General features: G+C 48.9%; 1 protein-coding gene and 1 long non-coding RNA gene across 2 annotated transcripts in view; one reads left to right on the forward strand and one right to left on the reverse strand.

The window, feature by feature from the left end:
* LOC144305996 (uncharacterized) lies at window positions 1-3050 on the reverse strand. Its single transcript, XR_013373031.1, has 3 exons — window positions 2708-3050; window positions 2062-2193; window positions 1-1312 (listed from the first exon to the last, which is right to left on the reverse strand). It is a non-coding gene; the product is annotated as an uncharacterized LOC144305996 (long non-coding RNA).
* Window positions 3051-9156: 6106 nt separating this feature from the next.
* Window positions 9157-12945, forward strand: part of MREG (melanoregulin) — a 62120-nt gene continuing 58331 nt past the window's right edge. Inside the window, exon 1 of the mRNA XM_077884827.1 lies at window positions 9157-9316. Coding sequence (XP_077740953.1) covers window positions 9222-9316 — 95 coding nt within the window. The 5' untranslated portion in view covers window positions 9157-9221. The remainder of the gene's footprint in view (window positions 9317-12945) is intronic.

Here is a 12945-nt window from a genome sequence, read left to right on the forward strand (position 1 = left end):
TATTTTATTAACAACAGTAATTGTAGCTAACGTTTGCCGAGTGCTTCCTATTTTCCTGTGACACTGTACTGGGTATTATTTCACCTCATCCCGAATGCAGCCACATGGGGGCATTGTGATGCCAGAGACCAGATGCCCTTAACTGCCTCGCCAGTGGTTCTCGAATGTCCTCTGTGTGTCAGTTTGCAGGAGCTGCCCTGACGAATACCATACACTTGGTTGAGTTAAGCAACTTTCTACTTTCTCACGGTTCTGGAAGCTGTGAGATCAAGGTGTCAGCAGGGCTGCTTTCAGTCTGAGGCCTCCCCTGGCCTTGTAGATGTGGTCCTCTTTCTTTGTCTTCACCTGGTCTTCCCTCCATGTCTGCATCCGAATTTCTTCTTCTTTTTTTTTTAATTAAAGATTTTATTTATTTATTCATAAGAGACAGAGAGAGAGAGAGAGAGAGAGAGAGAGGCAGAGACACAGGCAGAGGGAGAAGCAGGCTCCATGCAGGGAGCCCAATGTGGGACTCGATCCTGGGCCCCAGGATCATGACCTGAGCCGAAGGCAGACGCTCAACCGCCGAGCCACCCAGGCGTCCCCCAATCTCCTCTTATAAGGAGGCCAGTCATGTTGGATTAATGACCTCATTGAACCTCAATTACCCCTTTAAAGGCTCTGTCTTGAAATACAGTCATGTTCTGAGGTATGAGAGATCAGGACTCCGACACAGGAATTTTGGAAGTGACACAGTTCAACGTGTCACCAATGTGCCTCAGAATTCCAAAGTCTTGGAAGTAGGGCCGGGCCTAGGGTCCGGGAAGTGAGGGGCATGGGGCGCAACACAGGGGCCATGCTCACCCTCTGGGTTGTTTGTACGAGTTCAGGGTCATGTCATAAGCACCTCATTAGCCTCCGTCTAGTACCATCCGTGCTGGGGAGCCTGGTAAAATAGAGTCTGGGTCCCCACCTCAGAGCTTACCATTCAGGCAGGGAAGGAATCAGGAAGGAATCAGGCAGGGCCTAGGAATCCAGAGTTTCAATAAGCATCGCCAGGGATTCTTCTATTGCAGGGGTTTAGGATCACCGCAGCCTAGAGAGTTCCTTCACATACAGCGCAATAGTTCCTCTCTTCCTCTTTGGTTTGGGAGTACATGTTGCTGAACTCATCAAATACTCCTCCGAATTTTCAGGGGGTGGGGTGGGATTCTGAAGTCCCTCCTGCAGAAAGCTCCTGTAGTCCGAGTTGCTGGGCATTGACCTTGACAGAACCACGGACTGGCTCTTTTTTGGTGGGATCCTCTCTGTCCATTCTGGATGGCACAAGCCCCTTGGACACACACAAGCATGTGTGAGCCAGAGCATCAGCAACTGCCATTACTGAGTGCAGGTCACACTTATTCCTGAGTCTGAAGCTTACAAGCCTCTCTACTGGGTGCTGGTGGCTCAGACAGTTGGGCGTCTGCCTTCGGCTCGGGTCATGATCCCGGGGTCCTGGGATTGAGTCCTGCATCAGGCTCCCTGCTCAACAGGGAATCTGCTTCTCCCTCTGCCCTTGATGTCTTCTCACTCTCTCTCTTTCTCTCAAATGAATAAAAAAGTCTCTACTACATTTTGAGGAGGGCCAAGATATTTATTCTTGAAACTGAAGGAGGAAAGACTGATAATTTTTTTAAGATTATTTATTTATTTATTCATGAGAGACACAGAGAGAGAGAGGCAGTGACACAGGCAAAGGGAAAAGCAGGCTCCCTGTGGGGAACCCGATGGGGGATTTGATCCCAACCCCCTGGGATCAGGCCCTGAGCTGAAGGCAGATGCTTAACTGCCGAGCCACCCAGGTGTCCCCTCGGAGCAAAGACTGATTATTAAAGTTTTCTGAGTACACATTTTGGGGGAGGGAAGGAAGTGAAATCGATCCGCAGACTGTACCAAGTAAAAAGAGTGTGAAAATATGGAAAGTATTTTGCATTATGGAAAACCACGGAGTGATAAGACTGACGGATTCTCAGATGGCGGATCTTATCTATTTCTCTTCAAGAAGGAGGAATCAAGCAAAGAAACAGACAAAAATCTCACCTGACTTCATCCAACTTCGAACTGTTGTGTACAGCCTCCATAACAGTTGTTCTTAAATGATTTTCTCTCTGAGCACAATCATCCCTTTTCTTCTTTCTTAACCCTCTTCAGTGGGACTGTATGGGTTGAGCTCTGAAAGCAACAGAATCTGACCCTTGTTAACTTTAAGCAAAATAAATAAATAAATAAATAAATAAATAGGAAAAAATTATTGATTCAACAAGTGGTGGAGTAACCCACAGAATGATGGGTAAGCTAAACAGAACAACTGGGTTTTGGAAAATACAGGAACGGGAAAGCTCCAGACATCTAGATAGCAACTGCTGTTGGGCCTCTTCTTGAGAATGCTGTTTTGAAAATAATTCATGTCTCAATTCCAGCCATGCTTTCATCTTTGGCTCCTTATCCTTCAGATGCAAATTTCAGGAAGAGTGTCTCCTCGGCCGTCTTGGTCTCATGTCCATCCCTCATTGGAGGTCAGGGTCTGAGGGATGGGGGGAGTACATTCATCGTCATCCCCCCCCCCCACCCATGGGACTGGAGGAGGGTGTTCCTCAAAGGAAAACAAAGTTACTGGAAGGAGACGTGAAGCATACTGCAGAGGCAGAGACCAGAGACCCAATGGGGACCCTTGGCTGGCTTTTACCTTGCTGACATCCAGTCATTTCACTCCCTGATGTGACTTCTCCAGAGTCAGGAGGCATGTTAGCTATCCACCTTGAGCCACTTAGGGTGAATGATGATGCTCAGGTCGGCTCGGGATACTGGCTTGTTTCAGAAGATAATCTGTTTCCTATAAGGAAGAGTGTCCTCTAGCTCTCTACTGGATTCGAGTAGCTCTTCAGAAATTAAACATAACTTCATGCAAACTCTGCGTTCACTAAATAGCTACTTTTCTGTTTACACACATTTCTTTTTGTTTTCTTTTTGAAGATTTTATTTATTTATTTGACAGAGAGGGAGAGAACAAGCAGGGGGAGCGGCAGAGGGAGAGGGAGAAGCAGGCTCCCCACTGAGCGGGGAGCCTGATGTGGGGCTCGAACCCAGGACCCTAGGATCATGACCTGAGCTGAAGGCAGATGCTTGACTGACTGAGCCACCCAGGTGCCCCTGTTTTCACACATTTCGTCAACACAATTTCTTTTTTTTTTTTTTCTTCTCAACACAGTTTCTTAAGTGTCTACCACGTGCCTGCACTGTTCTAGATGCTGTGATGCCGAACACCCTTCTGTTTAGTGAGACCCTACCCCACATTGTTCCAAGTGCTGGGGATTCTGCGAGAACAAAACGAAGTCCTTGTTTACATGGATGGAGTCCACATTCTAGTTCACCGTGGGCTCCTCAGTGCCTGGCTCAATAAATATTTGTTGAATGAATATATGAACGACAGTGGCTTAAACTACGTTGCTGCAAGCAGAGCTTCCTGCGGAGTGCATGCCTGATGTGCTGTTGGGAGCTCAGGGATTTGATTTCCTAATTTTTCCTGCCCCGTGTCTGTCTTTTCCTCCAACTCTCACGAGTCGTCAATAAATTCTTAAGAGCATACTAGCTGTTTTCAAAGCAGCTCTAGGGTCTCTCCTGCCCTGGAGAAATCTGCCAACATGGGCCAGCAGTGCTGCCTTGAAAACAAGTGGCTGATGGGTCTGTGAGTCACCACCTGCCCCGGGGGGCTGCTTACTCCCCCAACATCGGGTGCCCAGGGGCTGTTGGTTAATGTCATTGTCACCTTCTGCGGTGGATGGTGCTGGCATCAACCCGGGCAGTAGGAACAATCTAGCATCACTCTAAAAAAAGGAACGTTGCTGCTCTCCTGCAAGTGAGGTCTGGAACAGGAAATAGGATCACCAAAAACGTGGTCTCAGCTACCTGGCAGCTACTGCTGGAGGGCTGGGTAACATTGTTATTACCATCCAAGGTGCAATTTACCCCCCCCAAAACAAAAACAAAAACAAAAACAAAAACAAAACAAACAAAAAAACAAGCCAGGGAAATCAGGAGGGTATTTAACTTCTGGGAAGACGAGCCAAGCAGAGACACAGATCTAACAACCCTTGGAAAGCTGATAAACAGAATATTCATAGTAGTTAAATGAATGAGGTAGTCTAACGTGTGCTAATAAAGAGAGACATCCAAGACAGATTAGGTGGAGAAGGTTGGCAGCTTCACATGCACCTTTTATACTAACACAAAACACTGCCAAAAATAACGACACACATGACAATGCTCTATGAACATCTCACAGGCCCACAGGTGCATGTGTGTCTGGAAAAAGGTTGGAATTGTAGTGATAACCAGCTTATTCTGGAGAGGGGAGAAAATGAACAGGAGTGTGGGTCGTGGTCAGAAGAAACCAGCTGTACTGTTTCAACTTTTTTAGGGGAACATTTCATTTATAAGTTTTAAAAACCTAAAATTAATTAAATTAAATTTAAAATTTTTAAAATAGTTTTAAAGATTTTTATTTATTTATTCATGAGAGGCACGGGGACAGGTAGAGAGACAGGCAAAGGGAGAAGCAGGGCAGGCTCCCTTCAGGGTGCCCGATGTGGGTCTCGATCCCAGGACCCTGGGATCATGCCCTGAGCCAAAGGCAGACGTTCAACCACTGAGCCACCCAGGCATCCCTAAAATTAATTTTAAAAGAAAAATATTAATAATTGTTAGAGCAGGCAAACAGTATACGTGATTCTTGGTAAGTCAGGGCATTAACTTCCTGATGACGTTAAGTAGTTCCATGGTTTTCTAGAAATGTCTCATCTGAAACAGACCACATAAAAGATGCCCACACACTGCAGAGGTACAAACGTGGAAAGAAATACTGTCATGAGTAAGCCAAGTAGTATTGGAACCGACATTCACCCCACCGGCCTATACTGGATTTGATCAATAGTGTTGAACTTTGACATTTCTCAGGAACTTTCTGGTTTTCAAACTATCTCATTTGTTTTTTTTTTTTGTTGTTCATTTTTTTTTTTTATTGGTGTTCAATTTACTAACATACAGAATAACACCCAGTGCCCGTCACCCATTCACTCCCACCCCCTGCCCTACTCCCCTTCTACCACCCCTAGTTCGTTTCCCAGAGTTAGCAGTCTTTACGTTCTGTCTCCCTTTCTGATATTTCCCACACATTTCTTCTCCCTTCCCTTATTTTCCCTTTCACTATTATTTATATTCCCCAAATGAATGAGAACATATAATGTTTGTCCTTCTCCGACTGACTTACTTCACTCAGCAAACTATCTCATTTGAATCTCAGGACTGGGTCAAGTGAAGCTGGGCCCGGTTCATCATCTCCATTTCACAGATTAGAAAATCGAGGTTCAGAAAGATTTAGTGACTTGCCTAAGAGCAAAGCTAGCAAAGGAGCAGAGCGCCTACAGTTTCCAAGGGCTGAAAACCTTTTCTGATTTATCCACTCAATAAATCCAACTCCAGTTGTTAACAGAAGCTGCCAGGCCCTAGCCTGCATCATCTTGCTGGCTGAGTTCACATCTTGGCAGCCCTCTTTACCCACTTTCTACTTAATCTAGGTGGATTGACTCACATTCAAAATCCAATTTTAGGAACTAGCGCATTCTCCTGAGGGGTTTTCCAGCCGGGGCAAGTTTACTGTCAAGAGCAACACTTGGGGGCAGCCCCGGTGGCACAGTGGTTTAGCGCCGCCTGCAGCCCAGGGTGTGATCCTGGAGACCGGGGATCAAGTCCCACATCAGGCTCCTTGCATGGAGCCTGCTTCTCCCTCTGCCTGTGTCTCTGCCTCTCTCTCCCTCTCTCTCTCTGTGTTTCTCATGAATAAGTAAATAAATAAATCTTTAAAAAAAAAAAAAGAGCAAAACTTGGGGACACCTGGGTGGCTCAGCGGTTGAGCATCTGCCTTCGGCTCAGGTTGTGATCCCGGGGACCTGGGATGGAGTTCATCGGGCTCCCCACAGGGAGCCTGCTTCTCCCTCTGCCCATGTCTCTGCCTCTCTCAGTGTCCTCATGAATAAATAAATAAAATCTTAAAAAAAAAAAAAAAAAGAGGGATCCCCGGGTGGCTCAGCGGTTTGGTGCCTGCCTTTGGCCCGGGGTGTGATCCTGGAGACCCAGGATCGAGTCCCACATCAGGCTCCCTGCATGGAGCCTGCTTGTCCTTCTGCCTGTGTCTCCACCTCTCTCTCTTTCTCTGTCTCTAATGAAAAAATAAATAAAATATTAAAAAAAAAGAACAACACTTAGCCTCCATCCTGCCATGGTTGCAAGTGATAAATGATGTGGAGCTGGGGATTGAGCCCACAGCCCTGTGCTGCCTGGCAACAGCTGGTACCCTGTAATGTTGGCTTTTCATCATGGGTCTTTATCCCATCTCCCCAACTAAGTCAAGGTGTTAGGAACCTCCTCTTACTCTCTATCCTTCCATAGCCAGCCTGTCAATGAGCACGTACTGATAAGTTCCTTCAGCTTCATAACGTAGCCAGAATAGGACACACTTAGGTGTCGCAACACATTTAAAAAATTAATATACTTCGGGCAGCCTAGGTGGCTCAGCGGTTTAGTGCCAACTTCAGCCCAGGGCATGATCCTGGAGACCCGGGATCCAGTCTTGCATCGGGCTCCCTGCAGGGAGCCGGCTTCTCCCTCTGCCTGTGTCTCTGCCTCTCTCTCTCCTCTCTCTCTCTCTGTGTCTCTCATGAATAAATAAATCTAAAAAAAAGAATGAATGCCCATGAGAATGGACACTTGAGAAAATAAACTCTTGCTCTTCCTCCTCACCCCTGCAAACCTGGTCCCCCCACACTCCTCTCTATCTCCATCAATGGCAAGTGAACCTTCATAGCTTGTCAACCTGAAACCTTAGAGTCGCTCCTTCCTTTTTTTTCACACCCTATTTCCAATCCTTTGGCAAATCTCGTTGGTTCTACCTTCGAATTCCATCCAGAGTCCATACCACCTCTACGGCGACCTCCCTGGTCTGTCCCCTGAATCTTTAGAATAGCCTCTGTTCGCATCCTTTGAACAGCCTCTGCACTCAGTTTCTTCTCAAGATAGCAGCTAATGGAGCCCTTTGCCATCTAGATAGATCATATCACTCCCTCTACTCAAAAACTTCCAAATCTGAGCTTAACTCAGAGCAAAGTCCAGCATCCTTGCAAAGTCCTACCAGGTCTCATGTTCCATCATTTCCTATGACTTTCTCCTGGCCCCCTTTCTCTCCAGGGTCCCTAGAATTCTCCTTTTCATGGGATTTTGCACAGTCTCACTCTCCCTGAAATGCTCTTCCCTTGCGATATCAGAGCTAAGCTTGCTCATCTCCTTCAAGTATTGGCTTAAATGTCACCATATTAGGAAGCTTCCTGTGACCAATCCATTTAAGTGTAGGCACCATCCCTCTCCCCAGGACACACTCACATCCGCACACACACAGACACACACACACACCCCTCTCTGGCACTTCTTGTCTCCTTCCCTGCCTTATTTTTCTCCATAGCCTGCATTACCATCCAACACACTAAAGAACACACTTGGTTTGCTTGTCTAACTCTCCTAGAATGTTTGCCCCAAGTGAATAGGGATTTTTGTTTTTCTTGTTCACTGCTGTTTCCCCCAGAGCCTAGCACAAATCTGGCACATAACAGATGCTTATTAAGTATTTGTTGAATAAATCAGTTTGGCAAAGATGAAAAATTAGATGGTACTGATTGGTGGGGGGATAGGGAAATAGCTACTTTCATATGTTGCTGGTCAGAGTACAAATTGCAGTCGCCTCCCCAGAGAGCAATCTGGCAAGATGCATTAAAATTTAAAAAGGCGTCTTACCAAGACCCAGCATTTAGCTGCCAAGCATTTACTCAATAGATGTACATGTCCAAACACATGATTCAAGGATGCTCATTGCTGCATTATTTTAATGACAAAAGGCCAGAATGAACTGAAATGTTGGTAGATGGGGGGTCTGATGGAATAACATATGGGCATCCGTATGACTGCATAATAGGAAACTTGAAATGACAGAGGAAGATATCCACTTATTGCTGTGGGACAGTCTCCAGGATCTACTGAGCGGAACAAGCCAGGGTGCAAATGTGTGCAGTGCACGACTGTTTGGGGAAAAAAAAAAAAAAAAAAAAAAAGAGGGGAATGTAAGCCCAGTACTTCCAAGTTCCTACAAGCATACATAAATAGATACATGAGTACATAACAGCCCTGGAAAATGGCAAGAAACTAATGGCCTGTTCTGAGGGATCTATTTTTTTTCTTAAGATTTTGTTTATTTATTCCCGAGAGACACACAGAGAAAGGCCGAGACACAGGCAGGGGGAGACGCAGGCTCCACGCGGGGAGCCCCATGCGGGACTCGATCCCGGGGCCCTGGGGTCACGCCCTGAGCCGGAGACAGATGCTCAACCACGGAGCCACCCAGGCGTCCCTCCGAGGGAGTTATTTAAGGGCTCGGGGGCTTGAAAACGCCTAAAAAAAGAAAAGAAAAGAAAAGAAAAAAACCATGGTGAATATAGGACTTGGAAAAACCCCGCTTCTGGGGGCGTCTGGCTGGCTCAGCCGGCGGAGCGTGGGCCTCTCGATCCGGGTTTGGGTTTGGGCCCCCGGTTGGCGTGGAGAGGACTTAAAAAATGATAATAATAATAATAAAAAAACTGTGAAAGGAAAGCAAGCCCTCGGTGCCGTCCTGCTTTTACTCCGCGGGGCTGGCCGGGTGCAGAAGGAAAGGAACGCCCCCCTGCGCTGAGGGCGGGGTGGGAGCAGGGCCCTCCCTTCCCGGGGAGCCAAGCCCATAAAACGTATGAATGGATGCGGCCCAGCCTCGTGCTGCGTGACCCCCCCCGCCCCCGGCCGCCCCGCCGCGGTGCCCGCCGCCTGCAGTGCCCGCTTCCTCCTTGGGGCAGCAGCCGCGCGGCGCCCGACGCCTCCCCCCCCCCCCCCGCACCTGCGTCCCGGGAGTTAAAGACCCGGGGAGACGCGTCCCTAACGAGACGGGGCGGGAGGCGCGCGGCCGCGCAGCTCGGGCCGAGGGGGCGTCCCGGCCTCGCCCGCGTCCCCGCCGCCGCGTGATGCGCTCGGAGCCGGCCCCGCACCTGCACGCCGCCCCGCACCTGCACGCCGCCCCGCACCTGCACGCCGCCCCGCTCCGGCCGCTCCGCCCGCGGGGCTCGTCGCCGCGCATGGGGCCGCGGGGCTGGCTGAGGACCGTGTGCTGCTGCTGCCCGTGCAGGTGCCTGGAGGAGCCCGGCGCGCCCGAGAAGGAGCCCCTGGTCCGGTGAGCGCGCCCCGGGGCGCCGGGACCCCCGCACCCCCCCCCCCCCCCGGAGCCCGCCCTGCAGCCCCGGGGCCTCGGGTCGCACCTGCGCCCGCGGGGAGGGAGCTGGGAGGGGCGCGGGCCGCGGGGGGGGGAGGGGGGAGGTCGCGGGGGAGGAGGGGGAGGTCGCGGCGGGCCCCACTGGGTGACGCGTGGTCGCCGTGGATTCACCAGGTGGATTTCGGTGACGCGGGCGACCGTGCGTTTCTGCTTCGCCCCGGCAGAAAGTTGGACACTCCGCATTGCATTGCGTGCTGTGACCAAAGAAAAGGCGACTTAGGTGACCGAGCCCTGGAGATATTTTTCACATTAAAAAAAAAAAAAAACAGCCAGCACCCCACAACTGCGCGTGTCTGGAGGGCGCAGCCTGTCCCGGCCCACCCGGCGGGCTCGCTCAGGGAGCGCAGGCTGCAAGGTGCGCGCCTGCTCGGCTCCGGCCCCCCCCCCCCCAGCTCGGGGCTGTCCCCGTCGTGAGGACCCCAGTGGAGGTTCCAGGACACAAGCCCTGGATTTAAAATGAAACTAGGGACTAGGGAGCGGTGCATGAGGCCCGAAGCCGAAGCCGGGGTTGCTTGTGAGACATGCGGCTGCCCCGAGGAGCCTTTCACAACTTCTCAAAAGCATAATTTACCTTTTCCTCCTCTGTCAAGTCCGAACACTTCCCTTGACTTTTGAGGCCTTACGTCACCCCTCACTGCCTGTCCGCTGGCATTTTCCAGCATATGAAACACTCCTTGCTCCTTGATTTAATCGGACAGGCATCCTGGCAGCTCTGGGAACGATCCAACCTTCTGATTCCCCCCAAGCTCGCCTCAAGGAGTGACCTTTATCCTTCCTGCCCCCTCCTAAATGCTGGTTCTCAAGCCTCTCCCCACCCCGGCAGTTCCCTTGGATTGCTTTGTGCTTATTCATCCCCCACTCCTATGATTTAGGATTTCAAATTGACCATCTGCCTGTGCAGTGAGCGCACACGTATGTGAATATACGTGTCATGTTCGTCTTATATATAGAAACAATTGTACAGGGGATCCCTGGGTGGCTCGGCGGTTTGGCGCCTGCCTTTGGCCCAGGGCGCGATCCTGGAGTCCCGGGATCGAGTCCCACGTCGGGCTCCCTGCATGGAGCCTGTGTCTCTGCCTCTCTCTCTCTCTCTCTCTCGAATAAATAATAAATAAAATCTTAAAAAAAAAAAAAAGAAACAGTTGTACACACTCTTGCTGACGGTTTCAGCCAGAAACCTAGATTATGAGGGTGATATGGGCAGGGGGGTGTCTAGTAAACCACTCCAAATCTTAAAAGAAGTAGGCAGCAGGGATCCCTGGGTGGTGCAGCGGTTTAGCGCCTGCCTTTGGCCCAGGGCACGATCCTGGAGACGCGGGATCGAATCCCATGTCAGGCTCCCTGCATGGAGCCTGCTTCTCCCTCTGCCTATGTCTCTGCCTCTCTCTCTCTGTCTCTCTCTGTGACTATCATAAAAAAAAAAAAAAAAAGTAGGCAGCAATCTAGAATTTCATGCTCGATTGTACGTGCAGCTTGTCAACATTCACTGTAACGAGAAATAACAGCACTCATCCTCGGTGCCTTGGGTCTTTCGAATTTTCCATCCCCAGATGGCTATTTGAGTTAATAGTGTTGGTTATTTAAAACTCTTGACCTGCCCCGGTTCACATCGTTAAGTCGATGAATTTTGCAAGGGATCTTAAGAAGACAGAGTCGTTCGGGGACGGAATGGCGTGGTGTTCGTGAGTCGGATTGCCTGGGGTTGAAGATCCCAACTGGGTGACCGGGCACTAATTATGAAACTTATTTGTGCCTTAATTTCCTCATCTGTAAAATGGGGGAGGATAACAGTGTGTACCTCAAAGGGTTGCAGCGAGAAATGAAATGAGCCAAGCCACGTACAGTGGTTAGTCGAGGGTCTGACACATAGTAAGCGCCCTGTAAATTCTAGTTATAGTCACTCATCGTTGTTATTCCTCTGAGCATGTGACCAGGAGTGGACTGGGCTTCTGTGGTTTCATGTCAGCTCTGGCCTCATTTCAAGGCAACACAGATTTGGGAAGAAGCAGGGTTAGGTGTGTGTATGGGTTCCTGTATCTTCCTTCCTACTCAAGTCATCAGCAGGTCTAGTTGGAAACTTTTTTTTTGTTTATTTATTCTAAAGTGGGAGGTTCAGTGGTGTTTCGTGTATTGACACCGTTGTGCAGTCATCAGCACTATCTAATCTAGGACATTTTCCTCAATCCCAAAAGAAACCCCACACCCATTAGCAATCCCTCGCCACTCTCCCTGCCTTGCCCCCACCCCATCCCCTGCACCCACTGACCTGCTCTCTTGTCTTCCTGGATTTGCCTAATCTGGACGTTGTGTATAAATGGAATCATACACGATGCGGCCTTGGCACCTGGCTTCTTTCACTCAGCATTGTGTTTTCGAGTTTCATCCGCATTTTAGCATTTATTAGCGCTGCATTCCTTTTTAAGGTTGAATACTGTTCTTCTGTTTGGCTTCGCTGCATGTTATTTATCCATCCACCAACGGATGGACGGTTTGGGTTGTTTCCCCCTTCTGGCTGTGAACGTCTGTGTACAGGTTCTTGTGTGCACGTATGTTTTCAGTTACCTTGGGTGTATACCTAAAAGTGGGATGGCTGGGTCATACGGGAATGCTGCATTAAACTTTTTGACAAACTGCCAGGCTATTTCCCAAAGTGGCTGGTTTGAAATCTTGATGTGGTGAAATCATGTGGCCAGATGGTCTTAATTTTTATTTTATGGAGAACTTCATTCTTTAGGTCTTTTTTTTCATTTATTAAAAAAAAGGGGGGGGTTGTATATAAGCTCTCCTCCTAACTAAATCCTTTAGGGTAAAGCAATGGTTTTCAAGTATTGTTTCATGCCCCAAGGGACCAGTGCCTGGAAGAGGTGTGGTTGGGGGAATGATGTGTGTCATTTGTGTCCACGGTCACCTGCAGGCCTCTTCCAAAACGCACCAGGGATTCTTGTTAGTTCAAGAAAAGCAGCTCTTAGAGTCTCATCTCCTTTGCCGATCTGATCATGTCTTTTATGTTTCGACCTCTTTCTTTTTGCCTTTTCTGGAACTTTATACCTGAAGGGAAATACCTGTTCCTTGTCTGGTTTGTCTATATTTCTTTCTGTTCCACTAGTTCTTTCTTTCTCCTTTTTTTCTGGAAATATACTGAGGCCTCCCCCTACCTGGAAATTCATCCTGATATTGCCAAGCCCATCAGTTATCATCCTCTGCTTTTTTTGTGTGTTGAGCACAAATGTCTTGAAGGGGTTGTCAACTGTGCCCCCCACCCCCACTTTCTTCTTTATGACCCATGCACCATGAAATCTGGTTCCTCTCTCTCTTTCTTTCTTTCTTTCTTTCTTTCTTTCTTTCTTTCTTTCTTTCTTTCTTCTTTCTTTCTTTCTTTATCTTTTTAAAAAAAGATTTATTTATTTTAGAGGGGGGAGGGGCAGAGGGAGAGAGAGAATCCCAAGCAGATTCCCTGCTAAGCAGGGAGCTGGGCACAGGGCTGGATCCCATGACTCAGATCATAGCCTGAGCTGAAATCAAGAGTTGGA

This window comes from Canis aureus, chromosome 36 (genome assembly GCF_053574225.1).
Source record: "Canis aureus isolate CA01 chromosome 36, VMU_Caureus_v.1.0, whole genome shotgun sequence".
Classification (NCBI taxonomy): domain Eukaryota; kingdom Metazoa; phylum Chordata; class Mammalia; order Carnivora; family Canidae; genus Canis; species Canis aureus.